Source organism: Tachypleus tridentatus, chromosome 7 (assembly GCF_004210375.1).
Source record: "Tachypleus tridentatus isolate NWPU-2018 chromosome 7, ASM421037v1, whole genome shotgun sequence".
NCBI lineage: Eukaryota > Metazoa > Arthropoda > Merostomata > Xiphosura > Limulidae > Tachypleus > Tachypleus tridentatus.
This window is the reverse complement of record NC_134831.1, coordinates 61,671,301-61,686,864: the sequence shown is the minus strand read 5'-3', so window position 1 is coordinate 61,686,864 and position 15,564 is coordinate 61,671,301. Positions and strand designations below refer to the sequence as shown.

The window sequence follows — 15,564 nt, the reverse complement described above, 5'->3', positions numbered from 1 at the left end:
CAGTGACGATAGATATCAGAGGTTATATGTTTATACTACCTGAACCAGTTTATTATCGTCACTTGACAGCTAAAAGACGAATAATTATATTATACATTGTATTTCGATTACACCTAGCCTAACATATATAACTGTTTTGTGCACAACGCAAATACAAATTATCTGTAGAAGAGATTTTTCAAAAGCTTCTTTCATTCTAAGAAAACCTTGTATATTTTGTTAATTATTTCATAGTTTGTTTTTTAACCGCATAGAGATGTTGGAAATTAGGTCACAAACCGGTACGGCCCGAATCTGGAGTATAGTCGTGGGTTCTTGGCCGAAAACACGGAATTATGTCCTTGACAAACTTTCTTGATTGGAGGTTTGTCTGCTTATTAAAACCTACCGTGAGACAAGACAGTAAAAGTTCCTTTAGGAATATGAGAAATGGCCAAACACATAAAGGTAAGTCATAATTTTTATCCTGGAAGTTATTTTGCCAGATTTATTTGCAAACGCTTCTTATTTCCAGATTCCTGAAAATTTATACTAGATGCAAAACTAGTTCTCATATCCGGTAAGTAATATTTCAGTAAGCAAAGAGGAGTAAAATTCCATTATACTGTAGACAATGTATTGAATACGGTTTATTTCATTTTGGATCTTGAAGTTTTAGTAACTATAACTATACAAAACTACTTTTGTCAAATTACTATAAATATATTGAAAAAAAATGTAAAACTAAAACTCAGTCATTCTAAGAATTTGAACATAATGTATCGTAGATATCTTATGTAAGCAAGCTTTTAAACGGACCATGATTAATCAAATACAGTAGCAACAATATACTGAAATTGACTGATATTTGGGCCCGGCATGGCCGGGTGGCTAAGGTGCAGGACACGTAATCTGAGGGTCGTGGGTTTGAATTCTCGTCACCCCAACCATGCTCGTCCTTTCAGCCATGTGGGCTTTATAATGTGACAGTCAATCCCACTACTCGTTGGTAAAAGAGTTGGCGGCGGCTGGTGATGACTAGCTGCCTTCCCTCTAGCCTTACACTGCTAAATTAGGGACGGCTAGCGCAGATAGCCTTCGTGTATTTTTGCGCAAGTTTCAGAAAGCAAGTGTTCCCCGCTAGTACAGCGGTAAGCCTGCGGATTTGCAACGCTAAAATAAGGGGTTCGATTCCCCTTGGTGGGCTCAGCAGATAGCCCAATGTGGCTTTGCTATAAGAAAGCACACACTTCAGAAAGCAAGCAGAAGCAGTCCTCTGATTTTGATTTTCCTCAATCGGAAAATAAGTATTGCATATAGCAAACAGTTCGTAACAGTGCTGGGTAGTAAAACAATATCTGACAAAATGAAAGAATATACTTTTGGCACAATATGATGATTAAATACATAACTTGTCAGATATAAATCTGTTTCCAACTTTCTTACAAGTAATAATGAACAGAGATTCAGATCTTCGGCAAAGTTGTTGTAGTGTGGTTGAAAGGCACTGAGAAATTTTCGAAAATTATGATTCTACTTAATCATAAAGCCACACAACAGGCTATGTATGATGTGCCCATCACAGGTATCGAAACGTGGTTCTTAGCGTTTTTAGCCTTCCGACTTTCTGCTGTGTCACTGGTGAGGATTTGTGTTTAAATACGTACACGTAATACGTTTAGGAAATATTTCTATACGTAAATTTGCGTTTATTTAATAACATTAAGAAAACTGTGGTTTTCTGCACTTAGTTTGTTTGTCTTAACTGTTTAATGTTTCTACACTGGTAAGCCTCACTAAAAACTACCGGTAAGTTGGGGGGGGGATCATAACAACTGCTATTTCAAGCAATTTAACCATCAAAAACGGAATTAAAATGATATCTAACTAACGATTTATTAGCAGACTTATATTTCATAATATGTTTTTTACAGTAGTGTTTCAAAGCGTTTGCATTCTTGTTTAATTAGTGATGAACATGGAAATAATCACAGCTAAAATATCAACACTAAATGTAATTTTTGCGCTTCTATTCACAATCGATTTTTATGACGTAATACACATATTATTTTAAAATAAGTATTATTATAAGTAAAACAAGAGTATTATTAAGTAACTATTTTGTATACTATTTTTATCATATTGTTTTCCTATAAGCGCTTGTGAGATATATCACAAACCTTTCGTCGCTATTTTTTATTTTTATGATACTTAAATGGGTTAAATAAATGTTTTGGTTTGCTAAAAAAAAAATCACAAAGGGCATGGGAAGGTGGGTTAAGGCGTTCGACTCGTAATCTTAGGGTCGTGGGTTCGAATCCCCGTTGCACAATACATGCTCGCTATTTCAACCTACTAATTAGTAGAGATATTTCTGGTACTTTACCAACAGACAAGATTAATTTACAGTGTATAAATAGTATTAGGTTTCAGGAATTTCTTACTAGCTATATCATGCCTCGTAATCTGGAAGATTAACTGCTTCTGATATTATTCAAGAACAGCCAACTTTGATAATTAAACGCAATTTTGTATATTTAATTAAATATAACATAAAACATTGTTACTGTTCTTTAATAAATAGCGTTTTTAACAGCGTAAAAACTGTGGCAGAACCTTGTTTAGCGCTCTTAACTTGGAATAGTTATTATAAGGGTTAGAATACATTTGGGTAACCTGTGATATTTATAACGAAACTTATTGTAACAAATTATTTATGTTCATTTTAAAAGATATATCTGCACCTCCCAGTCTGCGGAGTTATACTGCTAGAAAGCGGATTTCGATACCTGTAGAAGGCAGAGCGCAGATAGCCCTTCATGTAGCTGTGTGCATAATAACAATCACCAGTACTGAAGCTCAAAAAATGAACATATTCAGATCAGATATATAGCTAAAAAGTAACAGAGTTAAAATAATGTTATAATAATGTGATACTGTGGTGAGTAAAAAGTAAATTTTCGAAGTTACGACACCAGAATAAAACAAGCATATTACTAACGTCTTTGTAGTAACCTGTTTGGATTTTTCTTTAAGAGGGAGGGGGAAGTGGTATTACATTCGAACAGTAAAAGAGAATAATTGTACCACCTGTTATTATTGTGCGAACTAGTTCGGTTAGAAACAGGATATTCAAGTTGCCATTTACGACAGTAATTGAAGGCTGTTTGAAACAGACAATATAAATTTGACCACATGATTTCTTGTAGCAATTTATTTTAACATTATTTCTTAACCGTACTACAGATATCAGTGTAACATTAATAACATATGTCAGCGTTTGTTGACTTTCTTAACGTGTGGCACAGAAGCAAAGTTAGTACGCAAGAAGACTGGTTTGTTTTTAGTTAAAAACAAAGCTACACAAGGGGCTATCCAAGCTGCGCCCATCACGAGTATCGAAACCCGGTTTTGAGGTTATAAGTGTTCAGACTTACCATTGTACCACTGAGAAAAAGCTGTGGTAAACGAGCTGCTTCCTTTTTGTTTTTTTCTCTGTCGCTCTCTTTTAAACAATGAAAAATGTAATACTTATTTAGTTCACAAAGTTAGCCATCTCATGGTAATTATAGTAACAAAGATAGTTTAGGGTTAATTACCTTGTGATATAAATATGGAGTTTTTCTAATCATTTGGAAAAGAGAAAGCAAACTGTGCAGTCCACGTTTACAGGAACAATAATTAACTTCTGAATATCATAAGCCATGTGTTTTTAAAGCAAAAAAATTGCCTGTTAACAATTCAGAATTGTAGGTAGAATTAGCTCGTCAAGGATTATGGAAGTCAGAAAGTGTTCGAAATAATGAATAACATCTAACCAGTTAAAGCTTCCGTTTAAGTATTTAAATAACATGTTGGATAACATTATGTAACACAAATTTTGTTCCTGGATAGTATGTGTTATTTCTTAATTGCTTATGTTGTAAAAGTACAGAAAATGGTCATTATTCCCTTCAAACTTTGTTTTTGTGACCTGGATAATGAAATTTAGAAATTAACCTATTTTCTATGTAAAAACGGATAAATTTGCACATTTTCATTTACAAAAGGTCTGAATAAAACAACATATGATATCAAGATTTACATGTATTTATACTAAAGTTATACAAAAATGAACAAGAATGTTTAGAAGTGAGTAGCTTTTCGAGATTTGAGACTGTAATGTAAATCACTTTCACATATCAGCCCCCAAATAGAGTCTCCCATTATCTTTTGTTATACGCTCCCACGTCACAAAAACAAAGTTTGAAGAGAAAAATAGGTCTTTTCCATTTACTTTAGACATAAGCAATTAGAAAATAACACTTTCGGCCCAGAAACAAGAAAAAGTAAAAATTTTGTTACATAGTGTAACTGTTCACGTCAAATTCAACTGTAGGAGATGGTCTTCCTTACGATTATTTTGAGACAATTTATTTTGTTTAATATTTTGAGCACCTAAACCTTCAATATGTTGACACAACAATTTAATTATTGGCATTTATCTAACATATCAACAACTTGGTTTGTATGTATATACATATCAATAAATTGATAAGTTATCAATCAACTACAAAATATTACAGTTGTAATTCAAGTAGATAACAGATTATCGTGAGTTGTAGGACTGTTGCTGCAGGTGTTAAACGGTATATTGAAACTGAAAATATCTTGTGATTTATTAACAAACGACGTTCATGTAAAATCAGAATACATTTAGTAACAGCTGTTTTAGTCTCAGACCTCAGTTTGTGAATGAACATGCTCTCTTTAAAGGAGTGTGTGTTTTTCGTATAGCAAAGCCACAAAGGGCTATCTGCTCAGCCCACAGAGGGGAATCGAACCCCTGATTTTAGCGTTGTAAATACGAAGACTTACCGCTGTACTAGCGGCGGGCTCTTTTAAAGGAAGGTTTTGTTCATTATTGGCCCTTGTTAATATCTTAAACAAATTAGATCAAGCAACGTTACACCTTCTTAGGGTATATTCAAGTAATAATAGACTTAGTAGAGGATCTTAAGTTAAAGTGTTCTTTCACTCACTTTGTAAATTTTGTTTTAATAGAATCTATGTAGCCTCGTTCACAGACACTATAAATAAATTTATATAAAAAAATGATGATTGTAAAACAGAAATTCGGTTTTAATTCCGATAAAAAGACTGTAAGTGACAATTAGGTTTAAACGCGCATCTTAAATGTTTTTGGGATATTTGAAGATAAGATGTAAAATTGGAAACAGATAGATAAAATAAAATGAAATCAAGACATTATTAGGAACTTAAAGACATGAAATAGGAGACGAGAGTGTAACACACCGAAAATTTAAACCAAGTAGATAGGAAAACTTAAACTACAAACTAAGGAATGCGATCATTATAAAAAATATTGTCAAATATCATTACAACGAAGCAATAGGCTTCAGTATACGCCATAGAAACCAAAATTACTTTTGTTTAAAATAAGATAAGTGGTAGTGTTGAAGAGGTCATGACAGTAAGGAGAAAATGACTTGACGGCTCACAAGTTTATTTGAGTTTATCGCGATTGAAGGAAGTGGTAAATAACTACAAGAAATTATCACAAGTTAATGTAGGAAAACATCTCTTACAGCAAACGTGCCCATTCAGACATTCAGTTCTTCTTTGTTTGTTTCAGAAGAAAGCCACACTAGGCTATCTACTGTGTCCACGAAGAAAATCGAACCCCAAAATGTAGCGCTGTAAACTAATAGCTGTCTCTCCTAGAGACCTATTCGCTGGAATTTAATCATTGTAATTTGTATTTTCTGACCTATTGATTTATAATATTAATGTAAGTTAGTTCGTTTATTTATTAAAGCAAGTGATATTTGTGAGCTATTTTAGAAAAGCACTAATACAATATGAGTTTGGTAAGTAAAGTTGTGAATAACAGTTTCCTTTAGTACAGTAAGATATGGACGAATAGGTTTCCACAGTAGCAGTAAACCTATGAGTCAACAGAAAGACAAAGACACACCTTGTAGAACAAGTTTTGCATCAAAACCACCTGAATCTGTGTCGGATAGTGTCCACATATTTCAATCATATACAACTTGAAGCAGTAGGGTTTACGAAGACTTTGTAATTTATAGTTCATATGTACTCGTAATTTTTTAAGCTATTTAAAGCCTTTTTCATAACCACAACCATCTCTGAAGTTACGATACCATTTTACCTTTCCAACTCGAAAGAATCTCGCCATATAAACACCCAATAACTGGAACCTATGAGGGTCGTCGTAGACTCTATGAAATAATTGGTACGTTTCTGTTTTTTGAATGATGTAATGTACACAAAAAGGTGGTTGAAGGTACGGTTATTGCTTGTCTAAACGTTCCGTACTGATTTGATACATTCCATATACTTTATTCTACTACTCTCAAGAGCCCCGAGAAAGTTACTCCAACCTATCGGTAAGCCTGCCAATAATATGTAACAGATAAAGTGGATTAATTATTCGTTAATATCTGTTACTTCCAGTTTTTGTTAGTTTGTTTCTAATGACACGTTAGACAGTAGCCTCGAGAACTTTATTGATGATGGAACATACGAAACGTTTCGACAGAACATTGGTCTGTCTTCTTCTTAAAGATCAGATCTAAGCAATGCATTCATTTTATTAAAAAATAAATGGAATGCGTAACAAAACAGAATGAGTTATCCCTACTGTTAATAAAACAAAAAATAATAATATTGTGGGTTAAACTGACCATTAATCAGGTTCTGCTGTTAGGATACTGATGACGTTTTTGTGTGTTTTTGTTTAGCATATTGGTTATAAGTATTATTTAAAATCGATATCAGTGGAGAGGCTGTTGTTTTGGTTTCGTGTGTAATATGGATGCTTATCAACGTAAGGTGTTAACCAGAATCTTTGTATAGTGGTCTGTATTGATTTTATTGTCTAAATGCATGGAGTAGTTATTGAGAAAAGGTCCGAGTAGTAACAGAGATCATAGCTTATGATCGGACAAACATGAACGAGTTGTTCTGGTCTGTAAAAACTGTTATGAAAATTTTTTAGTCAAAAACACACATACACGCCTGTTTCGTATAAAAGAGTGTGCTTTTGGTAATCTTTATCGAAACAGATCAACATTTTTTGAGGCAATTTCTCTGAGATTCTTGGTGTAGAGTTATGTATTCTCACTTGCCAGAAGTTGTAGGACTCAAGTTGTTCGACTGTCCAGATATTGTATGAAGCAAATGAATACTGCCAGAACAGTTGGATAATTCCAGTGTACTCTATCCATAGTCCCGAAACATCATCGTACTATATGAAACGTTGCTTCAGAAAAGTCTACTGGTAGCCATTAAAAAACTACTGTCTAAATAATTGTGTTTTGATCAGGTTAACATGTTAAGATTGAAAGAAGTCTTGCAATACCTCACGACGAGAAAAGCATGAACACATTCACTCCAGGTATTCAGAAGAACAGTGAATAGAAGACTGACCAAACGAAGTTATTTTACAAGAAGAGCTATTTGCAAACCACTATCAACCAGAATTAACCTCAGTCACAGTGTTATTTGTGCAAGACTGCTTGTCATCTTACAGTTAGAACACTGACGAAATGTTATCTTTTCAGACGAGCTTATTAAAGCTATAGTATAATTCGTGTTTATCGGTTTCTTGAAGAGAAGATGAGGGAAACCTGTCTTTGTCACAGGGAACACATATGTGTACAGTAAATGTTTGAGCAGGTAGTCATGGTGAAAAACCCGCTCTTCATATCTTCCAGAGAAACGCCAATGCCTCCTCCTACAGTCATCACATGGAAATAATAATTCAGCCATATTATATATTTAAAAAGTGCTGGTATGGGTAGAGAAAGCACTAGTAAAGAAGCGAACAACGTTTCGACCTTCTTCGGTCATCGTTGTTTGTTTCTCTACTAGTGCTTTCTCTACCCATACCAGCACGTTTTTAAATATATAATTTTCTCTACAAGTGAGTTTTCTTGTCATCACGAATTCAGCCATATGCTAAAGCAATGTTTGGCCATAACTTTCTGTTACAGGATAATAATGCCGCTGTCCGCAGTATATGTGTTGCACATAATTATTCCTACCATGATTACCATGGTTAGTAAAATCTCCACATTGTAATCCCATTGGAAACTGTTGGGCAGAACAGAGCCGGAAAACTCCTAATCATGACACTTAACCAGCAACTTTTTCTGCATTGTAGCATCATCTAGTGGACATTTGAATAGAAATCACAATGGGTTATATCAATCATCTTCCCTGCAGCAGGCCACATCACCTTGTAGAGATTATTAAAGTACGAGTAGGACCAACCAAGTGATGAATGTTTAATATGAATTGATATAAAGTTATAGGCGCTACTTATAATGACTTGATGTTATATTTCCTCATTATATATATTTAGGTTTGTTGTAATAGGTTAAACGAGGAATTACAAATCTTTCTACAGGTGTTTAATAAAAGTGTTTTTCAAATAAATTGTTCAAGATGTCCATAGAACCTGTCTCATTATACAAATTACATATATAGATGTTTATTATAACATACGTTTCTCAGTTTAACGTCTGCAGGTGTATTTGTATTCCATCTTAATAATGATAATCTCATTTGTTATAAAATATACAAACATTTTGGCCAAGACTGTATGGGATTTGTGACACTTACATATTGTTTCAAGACAATGTAACAATGTAGAAACATAAAAGGAAACAGTCTTAAGTTGCAGTACAATTGAATATGTGAATTATGTGTTCTACAAAACAATAATGACATTTATTTGCTTTTAGTACTGCTGTTTTACGTATTGAAACTAATTGGGTATCTATATAATTACAATTGTACTGTGTGTTATATGTCCTTGTAATTACTTCAAAATTGGTATGGAAGTTCATTACGTCCATGATGGGGTACATTAAGATTCTTAGTGTTGCACGCTGCGGTTTTTATGGGCGTTTTTGACACTACTTTGCCCCCTGTTAATGGATCTTCACCAAAGTTGGCATGAATGTTTATTGGATCCATGAGGAAATACAATCACATTTGCGTTTTCAAATTTTGTGTTTTTTAGGTTTAAGGGCGTTTTTTTTTACAATTACATGTAAAATAATCTTTAATTAATCATTAACTTACATAACTTAAGTCGTCCAATGAAGGGGTACTGCAGCTACTTGTATATATATTACTGTGTTTCATTTAACAATATATATTTAGTTCACAATTTTCACTGATAAGACATTTGAGTTTTAAAAAGCTGTTGCTATCACCCTTTTATTGGCCTGCACCGCCAGGTGGATGAGGCACTCGACTTGTAATCTGAGCGTCGCAGGTTCGAATCCCCATCACACCAAACGTGCTTGCTCTTTAAGTCATGGGGGCGTTATAATGGTACGGTCAATCCCACTATTCATTGGTAAAAGAGTAGCCCAAGAGTTGGCGATGGATGGTCATGACTAGCTGCCTTTCCTCTAGTCTTACACTGCTGAATTAGGGACGGCTAGCGCAGATAGCCCTCGAGTAGTTTTGTGAAATTAAAAAAAAATAAACAAACAAACACCCTTTAATTAGATAAGAGTTAGTTGCTTTCCTAAACATCATTTTTAAAATTAAATACAATTTAAATAAACATGCAGTGTGTATAAAAATACAAGTATTATTTGCTTCTAAATGAAAATAAGTAGTACAAAAATCAAGACCAAAATTAATAAACAACAAACAAAACGTGTGAATCTGTAAAGTACTACTGAGACGTATTTTATCGCTGAATAGGTTATTTCGGATTATTCGGTAAAAATGATGCCACGAGTAGTGCACATAACCATAGGAACTGAATTTTTTTCTATAAAGTTTGCTGCAAGCTGTGTTTACAAGATGTAATATTATAAGCCTAAGTTCACAAATAATGTTTGAAAAAAATTCCGAGCTAATAGTACACCATTCTAACTTACAAATAAACTTACTGCAGAATATCTTTGATAATCGATCGATTACCTTAATGAATGCGGTGGCTGTCACTACAAACATTGAACTCGTTAAACACATATCTGGTATTTTTCAGTATTTCGTTTTTCATTAACCTACTGCTTTACTCAACTAGTATCAATACCATACTCGTTTTCTACTAACTATACGCATTTTCCAACTCATATCATCATGCTTCCTCTAGCATACATCTAAATTAAGACATTCCAAATAAAAATTGTACTACATTAGTCTACTTAAAATAAACAGTGCATTTCTGAATATTGTCTATTATAATCATCCAGTTATGTTAACGTTGGACTGTTATTTATCACCGCTTTATATAACTTCAGATGCAGAAGTGGTCTTAGTGTGGTTTTCATTGTATTGTGAAACAGACTTTCCAATCTTCGGATTTTCTCTTCTTACTTTTTGATGGAAGAACTCCAATTAGGGACAGCGACAGCCACTTCCTAATGAGAGAAATGAGTGGGCAAGACCAAAAATTCATGGGTTGCACTTTGTAGTTTGTGAACACACATATTATAATACATATAAAGTGAACTAGCTTTAACGCTAAGCACTTTTCGTTTGGTGTAGAGGCTACAGTGAAAGCTATGGTACATTTTGCTGTAGATTAAACCTCTTCGAGTCACCACTTACTGCCACCTCTTATTCAATTGAAACATGTTAGATTACATTATAGGTGCTGTTTCTTTGGAATCAAGCACAAAGCTACACAATGGGCTATCTGTGCTCTGCCCATCACGAGTATCGAAACCTGATTTTTTAGCGGTGTCAGTCCACAGACATACCGCTGTGCCACTGGAGGGCTTATAGGTGCTGAATTTTACTTTTTTTAAGAAGGACCAAGATTAGGGTTGTAACTTGGCCCTATAATTCCTGAACACTTTGAAACATGACAGGTTTTCAAGCTCGCCTCTAAAGTAAAAACAATTAATGGTAACCGTTGTCAAACTGAGGTAGTATTTCTAAGCATGGACCTGGTGTGAACAAATAGATACCCAACTTTAGAATCTGAAGCATTTCACCAGCTCTACATCACCGGCCACATATCCCAATAAAAAAAGTATAACAAGTATTGCACTTTTCCCTGGGAGCAGTGCACCGCAACTACTTCATACTTGATATCTAAACGTGTAATTTAACTTTCTATAGACAATACTTTTTTAATGTAATACTCTTTTGTTATACAACATTTCATATTTCTACAATATTCTAAATGGCTACTCTGTTAAAAATATGTATATTAAGGCAGAAAATCAGACTTGTATATATACATTTTTTTCGAAACAATTATTACTTACAATATTTTGTTTTCCAGATAATAAGTTTTTTTTTGTTGGTGGAAGCAGTAACTTGCCAGAGGTTTCCTAGCCCATTCTCAGCTTTAGCCTTACTAGAACGTCAGCAAGCTAATGTCCCTGGTTATTACCCATTTGGTATAAAGACATTATTTCAAATCCCAGAAAAACTGCACCTAGATGAAGAGGGGAAGAGTGAATTTGATGAAAATAGTTCAAGTCATACTGGCGGTTTATTACCACAGACAATTGTGAAGGATTCTTCAAAAGGAGAAAGAGAGTTAGATGCACATAAAAAACCGTCGCAGCAAGAGATTGCTTTATCACCTCGTGCACCTTTCGCTGGTCCCCAATCTTCTGAAAATGTCAATGGCGAGTCATCTCTTTTTCCAGTATCTGAAAACGATAATAGCCATGGAAAAACACGGATTCATATTAAAGATCAAAGTCACGTGGAATATCTTGATGGCCTAAATCAGCAACCTGGTGACTCAGCCAGAGTGCTACCTAGACACCAACACGCTGACATAAACAATTATAAGCTTTACCTTCCACAGCAACAGTCAATACTTCCCACTGTTGAAGAGCACAAGAGTGAAGTCCTTCCTTTCTCAGGTCATCTACCAGAAGGCAAAAAAGAACTCTATGTTAGTGGAAAAGATCCACATCATAGTCTTCATTATGATTCAAGTTTTGATTCTAAAGAAAATGGGAATTCTCCTAACATTAATTCTGCAGCTGTTAGTCACTCGAAAGAATACCAATCATTTCTTAACCATCAGTCGAGTGACCAACACCATTCTCCTCATTCCAGTGACCAGCAACTTTATACTACTTTCAATCCAGATGAGAATAATTATTATTCCCATCCTGTCACTAGTGATCAAAGAACATATCCTGATTTAGCACCAGGTAGTCACCATTCTTACTTGCATCCAAACCTTAATAATCATCAGTTTTATTCTCTTTCTGAACCAAGAGCCCAACGTTTTCATTCTGGTTCTAGCTTTGGTAACCAACATCCTAGTTCCCTCTCTGATTCAACTGATCAACGTGTTCACCCTCATTCAGACCCAAACATCCTAAATCGTTATTCTAACCAGTATGGCCAACCTGATTCAAAAGAGCATATTTCACATGTAATACCTATTCAAAAAGAACCTTACTATTCAAATCCTGTTAATAGGGGCCACCGTCATTCTGACTTCACAGACTTGCATCCTTATCAACAAACTGATCTAAGTGCTTACCCTCAACCTAAAACCAATCCCTTGTATAATCACGATAGTCTGACTAATAAATTTCCAAAAGAATCATCCTATGATAATCCTTTACCTAACTATAGAAATTTTCAAGAACTTCCTAAATCACGATATGAAGTGTCAAATATACACTCTACTGACCAGATTGATAAAGGTTCACATAATTCTAATATCCTTTCAAAAACTGCTGAAAGAGATAATTCTGTACACAAACATACCTCTAATTTTCCTAATATTCCTCTGACACCTTTCCAATCCAGACTAAGTGATAAGCGTCCAGAACAAAATTACGATTACAGTACTCTTTCAGAAAGTTCAAGCCTGAAGTCAAATAAACCTAATATAAATATACCACAAGATGAGTACAATGAAAATAAATCAAATTATCCATATGAACATCAAATAGATATCTCACCACCTACAGCTCCTGAAATCACTGGCAGCTATTACAGTTCGGAACCTGTGGTGAATAATCTTAAAAAAGAAAATGCCTACCACACAGGCAGTTTGCATTCTGAGCAGGTACCATCTTTGAAACAAAGTTTGCCCACTTCATTAGAATACAATAGAGCTGAGAAAGTACACCATAATGAGAATTTTAATTCTAAAGAACAGTTTTCATCTAAATATGACCCAAACCACAATCCTTCGCTCACAAGTGTTTATCCTTCTCATAGACCACTATTTGAACGTGATCAAAATCAGCAGCTATGGTCATTGAAACTAAAAAATGACAGATCAAACAATGAGCACAATACAGTAGCAAACCATGATAACAGCCCATCTCTTGCTATTAATAAAGAGATTACTGAACCAATTAAAACAGAAAATGGAGATGATTCATATCAAGATAATGAAGAAAACAATAAAAATCATCCCCATCTGTCTGCCAGTTCTGGCCCACAGTATATACTTCAACCACAACCAGCAGCATTGATAGCTAGCCCAGCATTTGCACAGGATCCAGTGAGTCCTCTGAAATCCAGTTACATCCCTTATTCTAAAATTCCCAAGAAAACGACATCTGTTCCAGAAGTGGTGACTGTTCCTATTTCCCCAGTAAACAATAAAATTTTTTTGTCTACATCAAATAATCGTTCAAGTGCTGATAATGGTCAGAAAAGTTTTCAAACATTACACCCTGTTTCTGATGTGGTCAACAAAGAAACACACTTGGATTGGGCAGTAAAAATGGATACATATAGATACGACATGGAAACATGGCCAGAATGCGCCAAAACCAGTAGTACGTACTGTTTGGAGGACTCTGAATACCCAAGGTATTTATTCAAACAAACATTATTGTAAAAAAATGTTCTATTCCAACCTACCTATCTATAAAAACCAAATAAGCATATTATGTATATATTATAGAAATGTTTTATTTTTGAATTTCCTTTAAAACAAGTAATATATACATTCCATCAAATTAACAGCTGAAAACTTGTAACTCAATCAAAGTAAGACCAAAGTTTCTCATTAATGAAAGATTAAAATATTTATAATAATATGATTTGTAATTAGATTTTCTATTCTACAGTGAAGTAATCAGGTACGCCATTGATAAAGAGAGGCATGTATTGAATCGGCTGTTGGCTGAGATTAAACACCAGTCGGCTACACTGCTTTTGATGGACCAACCGAAAAACATGAAAAATATACATACGAGCATCGTCACTATGCACCACCAAATGGAACTGATTATTTAACCTCACTTCCCAACAGCCAGCACAAGGAAAACAGTGGCTACATTTGTCCATCAGATATTAATTATGCACGACCTCTTCGTGCTTCTAACGTTTTCGGTCAGTGGAAACTCATTCTTAACCTGGACACTCCTTACAAAGATAAAACATTCACTCAAACAGTGCTATTAGAGAAGTGCATGTAAGTATGAATACTTTATAAAACCAAAATACAATAACAATTATAATGTTGTAGTTATTGTTTGCAAGAGGAGTTTTGGTTTAACGCCTATACACTTCTTGATTGTCTAAGTCTAAATTTACCGCGACGTCCGGAATTTTCTCAGACATAATGATGACATATGACACTATAAATTTCAGTGGTATCTCTAACAGTGTCAAATGACGTAAAGCTGGGATAGAAAGAGAGGGGGAGGTACTTTACAGTTTTTTATTATTACTTAGAGTTGCAGTCAATTTAGCACCATAAGTTTTAAATTGCGAGTAAGTTTTTTTAAGATATTAAAATCCACAAATGAACAGCGTTTAATAATACCCAATTAAGATCCTTATTGAAACCGATCAACGATAATTAAAGTTACTCTAAATGTTTCAATGTGATTTCGCGTCATCTTTAGGAATGTGAAAAACAGCTTACGTGTGATATACAAGTACAAATCCATGGCCATGTGACTGCGGGTTTACCATTCAAAATAGAAAATCGTGCCATCTATATAGTCTTTGACTTTCTAATATTGCTTATTTATGGATTTTAACATCTGACATGTTTATATACGAGTTCCTTGAGTTTTAACCTTTTAATATTAAACTTAGTTTTTAGTTTCAGTTACAAGTTAGGTCTACCAAAGAATGCCGTTTGTAGAACTTGCATGCTTTAGTTGGTAATAAACTCTTTTGTTTTCATTGAGTAGACTGGACTCTGCATTATATCAACGAATATTCAAAAGTATTCAATGATAGAAAACATCAAAAAATGTCCACAATGTCTTTAGATTATCATAAAGTTATATTCGATTTCGATGCCTGTCCATGTCGCAATTTAATCTTCATCGAATACAAGAGATGTATACCATGTAATGTTCGTTATTTTATTGAGAACAAAAATAACGTAAAGTTCTGAATGTAAAAGTTTTATAGTTAACATGGAAATATAGTTTAGTTTGTTTTCTTGAATTTCACGCAAAGTTTTTTTTTGTTTTTTTTAATTTCGCACAAAGCTACTCGAGGGCTATCTGTGCTAGCCGTCCCTAATTTAGTAGTGTAAGACTAGAGGAAAGGCAGCTAGTCATCATCACCCACCGCCAACTCTTGGGCTACTCTTTTACCAACGAATAGTGGGATTGACCG

The 15,564-nt window shown here is 34.3% G+C and overlaps 1 protein-coding gene across 1 annotated transcript in view; it reads left to right on the top strand.

Annotated features, from left to right (window-relative positions):
• The first annotated feature begins 320 nt into the window (after positions 1 to 320).
• The window catches only part of LOC143255798 (uncharacterized), a 35,780-nt gene continuing 20,536 nt past the window's right edge, over positions 321 to 15,564 (top strand). The window contains exons 1-3 of the mRNA XM_076512031.1: positions 321 to 447; positions 11,270 to 13,791; positions 14,052 to 14,398. Coding sequence (XP_076368146.1) covers positions 430 to 447; positions 11,270 to 13,791; positions 14,052 to 14,220 — 2,709 coding nt within the window. The 5' untranslated portion in view covers positions 321 to 429 and the 3' untranslated portion in view covers positions 14,221 to 14,398. The remainder of the gene's footprint in view (positions 448 to 11,269; positions 13,792 to 14,051; positions 14,399 to 15,564) is intronic.